At 36.8% G+C, this 14,101-nt stretch overlaps 1 protein-coding gene across 2 annotated transcripts in view; it reads right to left on the bottom strand.

Annotated features, from left to right (window-relative positions):
- The window catches only part of SYT1 (synaptotagmin 1), a 432,690-nt gene that overhangs the window by 189,722 nt on the left and 228,867 nt on the right, over positions 1-14,101 (bottom strand). For both annotated transcript variants that reach the window (XM_036252912.1, XM_036252913.1), the window contains exon 3: positions 3,777-3,959. In XM_036252912.1, coding sequence (XP_036108805.1) covers positions 3,777-3,942 — 166 coding nt within the window. In that variant the 5' untranslated portion in view covers positions 3,943-3,959. The remainder of the gene's footprint in view (positions 1-3,776; positions 3,960-14,101) is intronic.

A 14,101-nucleotide genomic window follows, 5' to 3' on the forward strand; every position in this document is an offset into this window, starting at 1 on the left:
ATAAAAGAGGAAAATTGACATTTCTGAAGCACGTAGTGTGTATGGAATTTTGCTAGGCACTTCCGACATGTCATCCTTGAGCATGTGTATAGGCTAACAGGAATGAGTAAGACAATGGAATTATAGGAGTTTAAAAATAATTTTTTTTCCTTTATTGATTTTAGAGAGAGAGAAAGGGAGAAGGAGAGAGAAAGAAACATTGATAAGAGAGAACATCAATTGGCCGCCTCCTGCATGCCCCTCACTGGAGATCGGGCCCACAACCTGGGCATGTGCCCTGACTGGGAATCAAACTGGTGACCTTTTGGTGCATGGGTTGACACTCAACCACTGAGCCATACTGGCCAAGAGGAGTTTTTTTTTTTTTTTTTTTTTTAAAGGGAAATTAGAGAAGATGATAGAAAGAGGGAATTTATCTTTCCTAGAATAGGCATCGTGGGAATAAATTTAAAGAATGCAATGCTTACATCTCTGGCAGCAACATTTCTGGAATTTTCTCATTTTGGGTGTCTGTCTGACCTAAATAGAGGGCTTTTATAAAACAGAAATAGACTTGTTAAAAATGGCAGCTTGAGTTTAATAATAGCAAATGTTTATAAAATTCTTACTCTGTGCCAGACACTCTGCTAAACACTTTATATGCACTGATGTCTTTGCACAACAAGCCAATGGTGGAGATATTTTTATCCCCATTATATACAGAAAGAAAGTGATAACAGAAAGTCACGTTCCTGAGGTCACAAGGCTAGTATGTGGTGGAGCTAAGATTTGAACCCATGCAGTCTGTGACTAGCATTTTTGGTTTTCATCCCTATGCTAAGTTGTCTATCTGATAATATTTCTGCATGAATTACATACGTATCCCTAGTCCACTTGCTCTTATTCTGGACTAAGAGTCAGAAACCGGCTCTCTGGTTTTCTGCTGTGCTGAAGGAAAGGTGCTCTCTACTTCAAGAAGCTCATGAATATCAAAACCTTAATCACGGCTATTCGGATGACATGAGTTCATGCTTTACAAACCCACTGTGGCCCTAGTCATATTAAAATCAAAGTTGCAAAATAAAGAAACATTCTCAGAAACCTTGTGTGTTTCATTTAGATAACAGTGTGCAGAATGAATTGAAAGATAAAAATGCTCAGCGTTTACCATTTCCTTTTTCTCTTTTAATTTTAAGCCCCGTGGTGTTACGGATGATATCATCAGGCAATTTGGTTTGAATATGTTCCATGCTGGACTGTCAGATTACCCAGCTAATGACATGCACACGCCTTGCCACTGTGACACTGCTCTTCTCACAAGTGGGAATTTCAAGTGACAGACTAAAGCTGTTTGCTATCAATTTTGCAAAACACATCTGCCAGATAGACAAGATTTAGTTCAGAGACTGAAATCGATTAATATTCTAATTTGTTACCTGTCATTAGAGTCATACTATGTCATGCCAAGTCAAAAGTGATAACCTTTAGGTAGCATATGCTCCTAAAGGAATTTGATTTTAGGGATACATTTTATTTTTGTTTCGTGTTGTTCCCTGTGTATAAATCCCATTAGGAATTTCAATAACACTGGCAGTAAAACAGTAATGGATTAAAATGAAAGTGTGAAATATGTAGTTACTTATTTTTAATAAGACTGCATGACTGTATTTACGATACCGTTTTTCTAGCACTTATTTACCACTGCAAAATTTTAGGTATTTCATTTGCTGTTCCCTAGTAAATCAAGGAGAGAACCAGCAACAGAACATCTCTATAGGTGTTACCCAAGTCCTCTGATAGTCTATTCTTTTAGATTGCTGGTCAAGAGCAAATCTCTGTGCAGTGGAAGACTAACGACCTCGTTTGCTTTCCAGTGCCACAAAAGGGACACAGGAATGGGATAGTGGCTTGGAAAGGAATGAAATGAGGTCACCAAGGGAAAGACAACAAGAGCAGAGTTTCATAGATACTTTTCCCCCCAGCTGATTATTTTCCTACTGATGAATAATTATGCTTTAATTTTTCAGCCTCCTAAGGCTTCAACATCTAAGGGCGGTGGTTCAGGATATAAGTTAAATTGAAATTCATTCATTCCTTCAACAAATTGATCTTGAGTACCTCATATATGGTGGGTACCCCAAGGGATATAATTATGCATAGAACAGACCCAACCGTTTGCCTTCCTAGAGCTGACATTACTTTGAAGGGGAGCCCGAATGATTAAAAAACAAATAATAAAATACATAGCATTGCAAATGGTGCTAAATAATATGGTGAGAAATAAAAAAGCAAGGGGAAGGATAGGAAATACTGGTAAAGACAGGATATGATAAGGTCATAATTTTAAATTGCATGGTTGAGAAAGTTCTAAGATGACACAAAAGCCTGAAGGAAATGTGAGGATGGGTTATGTGGTTACATAGGGAACATTCAGTCCTGTGGTCATAGATATTGCCATGCCTCTCATTCCGTTTCCTCTTCCAGAGAAGGAGATAGATTGAAGACAAGCAAATATATATTTGATTTGGTTATTCATTGCTTTCTCTGCTTCCCTATAACACATTTCTTTTAAAGCAAACATTTTGATAGAAATATTCAGGTGAGAAATTGCCTGCATGATGAGTGCATTTGGTTTCTGCCATGTAGTTATGAACTCAAACTTTTATCAAAAGTATCTGGATGAGTCCTGGACTAAAAGTCAGAAACAGAGCAGAGCAAGGAGGAGAACTGGGAGCTTGCATTTCCCATTGTCGGGCTTTATCAGTTGGTCCTTCCCCATCCCACTGGGTTATGGATCTTTTTACTAAGGATAGTAATTACTGACAACTGTGCTAACTGTCTCTCAGGTGTACTTGAATTTGTTAAAAAAAAGAGACAGATCAACAGGTTGTTAATTACTTGGGGGATAAGGAGTTGATTTCTTGTCTTTTTTCATTTATTTCTCAATGTCCTTATAGAAAAATTTTTATAAATTTTATAAGTCTCTCATCTGGATCACTGAACAGCCTGCTTTATATTCGGCCCTGGGCCCTCTAAACATTTTTGACACAATAGCAGGAATGATTTTTAAAGAAAATCTAAGTCGGATCCTGGGACACCTCAGTGGAAAACCATACAAAAGCATTTTATTTCCTCTCTGTCCCCTTTCTGATTCCACTTGCTATTCTTTAGTTTTACTTACATTATTTATTACTAAATGATGCATTATATATATTTGTCTGTTTATTGATTGATTGCTTCTGTCCCCACTAGAATGTAAGCTTTGTGAGGACCAAAACCTATTTTCCCAGCACCTATAAAAGTGTTTAGTACATAGTTAGTGTTGAAATATGAAGAAAAAATAAACCTATAGTTTGAAATTTAAATTAAATGCCACTGATTGGACTTCGTGTTGTACAAATAAATGAATACAAATTACTTCCTAATGACAACAATTTTTTTAAAAATTGTGCAAAAGATTTTCAAATATTAACAAATAAGGAAAAGAAAATCAAACTTGCAATTTTGAAGTACATTTTAGCTATTTCTTAGAAATGCTTTTTGCAATGGAACAATTTTGTAAATACAAATATCAAATATAGCGCAACTCATAAACATTAATGTTCCTGAGACACAGATATTAAAGAAGATAAAAAAACCACATTAAATACAAGATTTCTTGGAATACTCCTGTTCCAATAATAAAAAAATCAAATGTATGTTTATAGTATGCTATAAGGAATTTTGCTTTCTATCCAATGAATAAAATAATTTTCAACCATTTGTTTTTTACCGAAGTAACAATATGTAATACTCACGTGGAATTTTGTGTAACTCATTCATGAACTTCTCCTTCAGCTTAGAAAAGGCGTCTTCCTTCCCTCCTCCGGGACTGGCTGGCTCTGTGGCATTATTTGGTATAACAGTCGCAACAGTGCTGACAGGCGGGGCTGCCAGGGCCTCATGATGACTCTCGCTCACCATTTTAGGTTCAGGTGAAACTGAAGGGGAGGGAAGCAGAAAAGAATAATTCAAAATGGCTTAGCTGATCCCACATCAAAGGTATACCCGAGGTGGAAAACATCAGAGGGTGCACCTGCTCACTGGTAAATGGTCTATCATTAGCATATTACTTTATGTTGGTTCATGAAATATTTATGGAACCACAGTGGAGATTCTCTCCCAGTAGGTAAGACCAGACATAGTTACTGAAAGCATTCTTTCCCCACAATAGTTTGTAAACTCTCCATCTATTAGTTATTTATATAGGCAATTGTTTGCTGTGTAGGTTTAAATTTGTAACCCCTATCTCACTGGAAGGTATGAAACAGTTGCTGACAACACACATGCTCTATACTGAAACCACTTGGTATTTTCAAAAAGGAAAAGAGAGATCAAACAGTTACACTAAAAATGTTGATAAATGATAGCATACATTAAAAATAGTTGTAGTTATAAAGAGTACTATTATAACATTGAACTCTATGATGTCATGAACATTATACTAAAATTAGTTCTTGAATCTCTTTATTGGTGGTGCGTTTTCCTCCCAGTCCTTCTTCTTCTTCTTCTTTTTTTTTTTTTTTGACATTTACTGCAAATAATACTCTGATCAAAAATTCACTTGTCTTGCTGGGTGAATTTTTGAAGCCACTGTACACGTGGCGTGAGTGACTACGTACGCCAAGGCACTGATGAGGAAGCATGGCTTGTCTGTCCAATTATTTCAGTTCATTTCGTTTGAGTATATTAGTGACTTATTTTATTAAGTTAATTTATTCAAATATTTTACATGTTTCTTTATCTCCAAAACATTAAAAATCTAATCCCTAAGGTAGTCAATGAAAAAACAAAACACGCTTGACTTTGAACACAGAAGACATCAGTTCTAGCCCTCTTCACTAGCTAAATGAATTTCAACAAGGCATTCGACCTCAATTAATTTGCCGTTTGAAATATGACGAAGTGAAGCTTACCCTGCCTACGTTTTTCTTAGTACACAAAATATAAATATATAATAATATTTATTATATTTATTAAAATATATATTTATATTTCTAAATATGGGGAAGGCTTTCTAAAGGGGTTGAAGTAAAGTCATATTCTCCACTATAAACATATTCTGGACTTTAGTAATTTTACTGTGTGACTTAGAACTTCAGGCTGTGCTGGTGAGAGAATGGACATGACTTGGGCAGAACCAGACGAACACGAACAGGCCTGGGCGTGAGTAACTTCACAGTCTCAGCAGCAAGTCTGTTTTGATTTGCAAGGAAATGGAGTTAACTAGCAAACATAAAGAATTTTTATAGAATTCAACGCTTTTGTAAATTAATTATGCATACTTATGTATTTAGTAGAAGTACAAATGAAATAAGAATCATCTCAAATGTATGGGGTTATTACTAAAAGCTTAAACAAAATCCAGACATTTTAGATCTCCTGGGAGGAAAAGATGGCTGAGGCTAATAAAAACACATAATCAATTTTTAGTTTATAATAGATTAGTTCTCTCCTTTAAGCTTTTGGTTTTCCAAAAACTATATTAGTAGCTACTAATATAGTCCTGAGGGGTAGAATCAGACAGATATGGGCTCAGATCTCTGTTCTTCAGTTTCTTCATTTGTAAATGAGAATAATAATACCAAATTCACAGAGTTTTAATGAGGATGAAATGAGATCTATGCAAAAAGACTAAGTACAATGTCTAGCATGTGAGTTTGTTCCATCTATTGATCAATCAATCAATCAATCAATCTATTGATTACTCCCTCCCTCCCTATGATAGCACTTGGCAGCCCAGAATTTTGCAGATTGTGAAAAAAATGTATTTTTTTTTTGCAGCTCAAGGTCACTTTCCAGAAGCTATCCATGATTTTCTGATTCTGTTTAGCTTAGGCTCTTGTCCCCCTGCAAAAATGTGTAGTACTTTTTGCATTGTTGGTATAACTTATGTGAAACTATTGATATTGATGATACCTTAACTTTTATATTTCATGTGAGTCAGCAAGACTGAAATTACCTACACAAACCCATACATATGTATGAAATATTAGTATGTATGTATTAAAAAATGAATCTGTTCCTCTGTTGTAAGAATCACCAGCTATGATAGGCATTATTACTTAACTCCAAGGACTGTAAGGATATTTGAGGAATTATGGTTTATGGGATTTAAAGGAAATGATGTGTTAGATACAAATAGCTAAATGCAACTGTGTCATCATTACATTAAAGATATATTGTCTGTGTTTCAGCTCAATTTGTGTCATGTTCTGGAAGTGGGAGAGTATTGCTGGTTATCCATCCAATGTTCAATTTCTACCTCCAAGTGGCTACACAGTTGTTTATAGCTATTGTGTGTGCAGATGTTTGGGTCCGTTGCCACCTGGGTTGATAAATATTTCATATGACCCCAACCTGTTATGAAATATAAAACATTTCTACATATGAGTTGAATGATCTAAAAGACTATAGGAAAAATAAGACTTTTGTTAGAGTCAACATTTAGTAAATACACTTGGAGTTTACGCAATATTTTTTTAAGGAAGGAAAGAATGTTTTTATAACTTCCAAAAACAATCCTTTCAGATATAATGTATGCTTGGAAGATGTTTCATCAAAAGAGGTAAAAGTTATAAACTTTAGATTTTTACTGGCTAATGGTATTATCGCTATCATTTTAAATTTTTTTAAATCAAGATTGTAAGAAATAGAGATGTTCCTTTTACTTAATACATACCAGTGTGAAATTTTTAAAAAACTCTTTCATATATTATAAAAATGTAACTAAGGATCTAATATACTGATAAAGAAAGACTGCTTAATATTTTATTGTTATTCCTTCACATTTTCAGAGATAATATTTAATATTGTTTTTCCTTAGCAAAACAGAATAGTCACCTGGCTTTTGAAAATTCTCATTTGAGGATATAAGATGCTTATCAAGAAGCATTTTGTAAATGAAAAAACTTGCTAATTATTCAGTCCTGACTAATGTGATGACTTTAGATTCTCTTATCCACATCGGTGGATGTGGCATTACTTGCTTATTCAGGAAAATTTTTATATTCTGCTCAAGTCTTGATAAAATAACAGCCAACAGTTATTGAGTACCTACTAAGCCAAAAGTTGAGTACCTACTAAGTGGTTGATACATGAAATTATATAGTTCTCATACCATTTCCATGAGATAAATATAATTATCATCCATTTTACAGGTGAGGAAACTAAGGGTACACAGGTTATGCAATCGGTTCAAAGCAATATCATAGTAATTACTGCAGTTGGGATTTAAATCTGTCTTAACCACTACAGTATAAGGGACCTGTACACTATGTGATTAGTATCTGATAAAATTGTGCTTCTAAAAATAAATAAATAAATAAATCCTTTAAATATGTTTTTATTGCTCTCTGTTAGAGAGGAAGAGAAAGATAGAAACAACGATGTGAGAGAGAGAGACATTGATTGGCTGCCTCCCGCATGCCCCCTATTGGGGATCCAGCCAGAAACCCAGGCATGTGCGCTGACCAGGAATCTAACTGGAACCTCTCAGTCCATGGGATGATGCTCAATCCACTCACCCACACTGGCCGGGCAAAATTGTGTTTCTTGAAAGTTTTCTTCTTCTTTTTTTTTTAAACTACAACCCGTAGTAAGAGGTACATTATACACTGTGCTCCAATATACACAGTCCCTCTACCTATGCTATATACTGAATGAAAGTTTCACATAAAAACACTTGGCCTTATAATGTGTGAAATATTTTGATATATTCAATTCTGTTATGTTCTTTTTCACTAAAAAATTCTAGTTGTGCCTGAAAATTGTGTACATAAATTTTATAATGCACTAATGGTTTGAGAGTTACAGTTTGGAAAGACACTATAAGAAGGAATATAAGACACAAAAACACTAAGTGGGGCTAGTAAAAACTAAAGATGCCATTTATTAGGAAGCTACCATATACTAAAATGTTATCATCAATATTTAACTATAATATCCTCAATTCTCATTACAACCCCAAAAAGTAACTCAGCCTTATTTTACTGAAGAAACTGGGATGTGGAGAGGTTTAGTGATTTGTTCTACACGGAACTAGCCCGATCCACCGTTCTTTCCACTAGCCTACTCTGGTAATAACATTTAAGCATTATTAAATAATTAAATCAGTGCTGGGAAGGTATTTATGATTCTCTTCAAATTGGGCTACCAGTAAATGAAAAGCACAAGTCATCTTACTAATAGAAAACAGATTGCTTAATTTTAGAGGTGTAGTCATTTAGTTTGTTAAAGTGTAATTTACCATCCTGGAATATGCCAAGAAAATTATTGAATAGAAAAATAAATTTCCTTCTAGAAGTTCAGCACGAGGACATGAGCAAGGAGCGTTCAAAGAAATAAAAATCCCTCCTGACCAAAATAAAGTGTTTAATTTCATAAGTAGTCAAAGCTCTGAAAGTTAAAATAACAATGAGATAATATATATTAACTTATAAATGTGTCTAAATATAGATATAAAGGTGAAAGTACAAAAAAACTGGGCACTTGGGAAGGACAACAGATTAGAAAAATGCTTTATAGAGGCCAAAGTAACAACAAATCAAAAGCCATAGAAATGCTCATGTTTTTTCTCGGAATTCGCAATAAAGAATTAACCTTAGGTGTATAAACAATTTAATATAAAGATCTTTATAGTAACATTTATAATATTAGAAGACCAGAAACTACTTAACAGAATGACTTCTTAAATGATGGTAATCCATAAAATAGTGTTATTAAAATTATCTTAAAGGTGAATATTTACAAACCTGGAAATACAGTAGAGTGTTAGATGAAAAATATAAGTATGTCCAAATTGTCTAAATAAAATCTTTGGCATAAAGTGGTTGCAAAAATACATTTAAAAATGTTAACCTGGCCCTGGCCTGTTAGGCTCAGCGGTTGGAGTGTCGGCCCATGGACCAAAGAGTTGTAGGTTTGATTCCGGTCAAGGGCACATACCTCGGTTGTGGTTTGGTCCTGGCCCTAGTCGGGGTCGTGCAGGAGGCAACCAATCAATGAGACTCTCTCATGTTCATGTTTCTCTCCCCTCCCACCCCCAACCCCATCTGAAGATAAATGGGAAAATACCCTCGGGTGAGGATTAAAAAAAAAGTTAACCTTGTAGTAAAATATTCTTTTTCCACCCCCATATGTTGACATTGTCAATATATATTACAAACCTGAATTATTTTAAATTACACAAAAACCATTAAAACTGTTTGCTCCTGAGGCAACTGGATCTTGCATAAGAGTTTAATTTCCTAATGCTAGGTTTGCAGAAAAATACTATAATAAACTAACAAACAAAAAAGAAACAGACTCACAGATATAGAGAACAGACTGACAGCTGTCAGAAGGGAGGAGGGCGGGGGCTGGGTGAAATGGTGAAGGAATTCAGAGGGGTGGAAACAAGGGACAAACAGCTCATAGACACAGACAATCGCACGGTGATTGTCAGAGAGAAAAGGGTCAGGGAGGGAGGAAAGAGTGAAGGGGAAAAAACGGTGGTGGAAGGAGCATGACTTGGGGTGGTGAACACACAATATAACGTACAGGTGATGCGTTATAGAACTATACACCTGAAACCTATATACTTTTATTAACCAATGTCACCCCAATGAATTCAATAAAAATTAAAAATATATATATAATGTAAAAAGCTAAATTGCAAGAAAGAATGATGTAGCTACATATTTAGCCCATGTAATATGCAAAATGGCCACTGATTATAATAAAATATAGGAAAGGTATGAAGGCATTATAATGGTTAATACTTTGTGGTATGAAATAAAGGCAATTGGGATTTAGTTGCCATGACAACTCTCTCTGCTCCTTATATTTATTCTACTTAGTAGGACTTTAATTATGTCTATCTTGAGGTCTATAAATTGATAAAAACTTCCTAGATTATATAGTGAGATAGCCTACCACACTGCTTAAACATAATGATTCCCAGAGAAAGCATTATTTCCATCTCTAAGTATTGTATTTTGTAATAATAGCATGCAAAATTAAAGAGCAAACAGGAGAAGGTAAAAGGAATATTGAAAAATTATTATTTAAAAAATAGGATTCTAATGCAGAAATGCCCCAAACTAGAAGTAACTCTTGGAGTAGTTACTATAGAGGCTGGGAGACATCACAGAATGTGTTAGAATGCATTTCTGAGGTGGGAAGCAGAATGTAGTGATTTTACTCCGTCAGAATTGCCCTTGGTCCTCTGCAGGTGGTCCTAAGATTCCATTTGCATCCCTGGCTTCCTTCCTGAAAGGAAGCCCTTAGATTCAGTGAGTGCGACATCTCATAGCTGAGCAGTCTCTCCTGAAGAATTGCCCTTAGCTAAAGGGAACTGCCTTGTTCAAGGTTGAACCCACTTCTCCAAGGACAGGTGCTGGTCTAAAGGCCAGGCCCCCTGCCTCCATGTGGTTCATTTCTGAAGGACCTTGTCGAATCAGCTAAAACCTGTGGTAACTACCTCTCAGTTCAGCAACGCCCTTTGCCCAGACCTGTTTCCTCCACTCCCTCACATGGAAAGCATCCCCCAGTGAGCTACTGCTGGCTCGCGCAGCTCCCAGGGAATCCCATGTATGACACCCACTCTGAAAGTCTTTTGGGAAAAAAATGAGCCACCATCAGAAGTCTCATTCAAATTCTTTCCAAACCAAAGGCTCCTTAGGCAGTCAGTAAAATGTTGCAGCGTTATTAAAATCTTCTACAAGTTTGCAGACGTTTGAATGTCAAGCTCGAGGTTTATCTTCTTAGTTTAGATACCTTTTCTTGAAAGTGTTAAGAGGAAAGCTAGAGATTACATGGTCCTGTCATGATGGAAAAGAGCTGACTTCTGGGGAAAGAGCCAATAAAATAGCGAGAGATGAAAGGTGGTTTTTCAGACTTTGGAGCAACTAGAATCAAAGCACGCATCCTGTCTTCATAAAACCTGCTGCTGCTGCTGCTGCTGCTTTTTAAAACCTGATCCAAGTACCTCTAGATTTGCCCATTGACCTAGTCACAAAAGTCTCCTAAGAGGTACAGGGATAATTTTACTTGGGAGTATGGTTCTCAGTATCTCTCATCAATGCCTGTGCAAATGGAATACAAGAGAGCCTGCTTAGCTTTACTTTGGGGAGGAATGTTGATATTTTTTTACTTAATCTTATAAGTATTGCACTATTAATACTGAAGTGCATAGATTATTATGCTGAAGGTGTCTTTGGAAGAATGTGATGAGGGAGGAAATATTGGACACTCCCCAGCTGGGTCCACCATGTCTAAGAATCCCTTGTTGATGCATGCGTGTAGGTATGATTGACATACGCAAAGCTGTATACATTTAATGTATACGACCTGATGAATTTGGAAATAAGTGTACACTCATGAAACCATCACCACACTCTCCAGTTCCCGGCTCTTTAGAAGGTGCTCTGTGTGTTCTCTCCCCTCTTTAAACTCGTCTCTCTGCATGTCTCCTACACCCATGTTGGATTTCCTTCTCTCTTTCTCTCCTCTTGGTCTTTCTTGCTGATAAAAGTCTTCCTGTTCTCCTTATCTCTGTCTTCTCTTTCATCACAGTTTTTGTAATTTCCTCCAAAGGGAAGGACTGGACTCATTTGTGGTTAGCTCTCGTTCATCATGCACAGGGTACGTGAGGCATGCTAAGTGCACTCACTCAGGCCTGTGCTTTGTGTGCAGCCGGAGAAGAGAATTAGGTACCAATTCACATCATCCAGACAGCCCAGGAGTTTCTCCAGGCCGCCTCTTCCTGCCATGATGGAAACTCAAATGTGCCCCAGGATGACATCTGTTGACATAAATAGCGGTAAATTACAGCTCACAGTTATCTTCTTGACATGGCTAGACAATGAGCAACACAACTTGGATGCCAGGAAGTGATGGGAAAGCATGAAGCAGCAGCAGCAGCAGCAGCAGCAGCAGCAGCAGCAGACACGACCAGGATAAAGGACATCTGGGTCCACAGAGAATAAGCAGAGAGAGGTCCAGATGTGAGGTGTTCAAAACAGCAGAAAGCATAAAAGGCAAACATCTTATTAAAAACCAGGGATCAGTAACTTTTAAAATGGCAAGCTACTTCTACTAGAGGGAAATAAACTTTGGCTTACCAACTTCCAGTTTTCATGTGAATTATTTCCTTTCTCTCTCTCTCATGCTCCAGTGTGCATCCCCTCCTATTCCTATTACCCCAAGACAAGCAAACAGTTTCTCAGGATTCATCTCCTTAAATGTAGAAGGACATTGGTTCTAATAAGAGTTTAGTTTTTTTCCCATCTCACTGTAATTTTCATTGTTAAAAATAAAGAACAATGTCCTGTGTCAAAAGTATCATCACTATCAAGCTTTATTTCCAAGGTGGCCCAAGTTGTTCAAATATATCTTTTTTTTTTTTTTTCAACTTTGTTATTTTTCCAAGGAGAGGCAGATCCAACTCTGGACCCTGCAGATGGAGGGCAGGAGAGGTGAACCACAATGCATACCCAGCCATAGCTCCTTTGCAATAAAATTGTCTTACTTATAGGCTCTACTGATGAGAAAGTCTCTGTGGATTGCATGCCCACCTCCTACCACCATAGTCACAGTAAGATTTAAGTAGGGATGAGTACCTGATTCAATGACAGCTCACTTAGATGCTGGCCTGAGTCTAGTGACACTATGTGGTATGAAAAGGTGAGTGAGGCCAATAAGATTCTTTCCTTTGGGAATTTAAGCTGTGGGATACTCTGAGGAAACTGAGGCACAGAGAGGAAACATACTCCTTGTCAGACTTAAGGGTAGAGCCAGGATTCCCAACATAGCTGATCTCTGGGCTCCCATCTGCGACCACTGTGCAGTGCCAGGCCTCTGAAAGTCCTGTTTCCTTTTTTTAAAAAAAATTTTTTTCTTATTGATTTTAGAGGGAGAGGAAGGGAGAGAGAGGGAGAGATAGAGACATCGATGAGAGAGAACATTGATTGGCTGCCTTCTGCATGACCCCCCACTGGGGATTGGGCCCACAACCTGGGCATGTGCCCTGACCAGGAATCAAACCAGCAACCTCTTGGTGCATGGGTCGATGCTCAACCAGTGAACCACACCGGCTGGACTGATAGTCCTGTTTTCTTTGGCCTGCTTTTCAGCTGAGTTGCAGTATTCTGAAAATACTAATATTGACAGTAATCTGAGTATCTGTACTTTATAACTGAGCAAACATCATGAGAAGTTACACCTGTGTAGGTTCACTATGCTTCATAGTTTCTGGAATATTTGAATTTATAGCTGGTGGTAGTGAATTCTGTTACTAAGTCTGCTCTGCACTCCTAGATAAGCATGGAAGAGAAACAGAACTGATATTACAGACTCATGTGGGGCTCCTACTGTGTAGGTTTAGAAAAATGCCATGGAGACTGACTGTTGAGTTCTTAAATACTCAGCTGAATACTTTTTTCCCCCACAATATGTTATTTTTTCCATATTTTTACATCTCTGATGTGGGGAGTTTCCGTATCATCGATGGCATCTCACTATCACTGTCTACTGGCCTGTGCACGCTCAACCTGCTTGTTATTCCCATTGATGTTCCCACGAACAAGTCATTTCAAGACCATTTGAGGGAGGGACCTAATCCTAGTTGTGGTTTGGAGCTTTCTGTTGTAAATGTATATAACAAAATCGAGCAGAAAGAGAGTCAAGTAGTTTTGAAGATTTTGGAAGCAATAGTAGAGCAGTAGTTAAAGAAATGCTTTATCCAGCGATCTGGATGGCATAAAGGAACAGAAATGGTGTGTGAAAAGAGACAGCGTCGTCAACTCCGAGCTGAGGATGAATTTAGAAATTTTGATAATTAACCAATCCACTTTGCTTTTATTTTTCCTCTTTATATACAAGAGTGATAATGAAATCTGTTGAAATAACTTCAAATGATCGTTCAATAAATACAAAATAAAAATTCAAGTGACATTCAACCACTTTTGACATAGTGGTGTATAAAATAATGGTGCATCTTATAATTAAGGGCTTCTTAGAGTACATTAAGCACAAGTTTCCTAAAAAAATAAAGTGAAAACATGAGCATTGTTTACAAATAATGTATCATAAATTAATACAT

Source organism: Molossus molossus, unplaced genomic scaffold (assembly GCF_014108415.1).
Source record: "Molossus molossus isolate mMolMol1 unplaced genomic scaffold, mMolMol1.p scaffold_m16_p_10, whole genome shotgun sequence".
Lineage (NCBI taxonomy): Eukaryota > Metazoa > Chordata > Mammalia > Chiroptera > Molossidae > Molossus > Molossus molossus.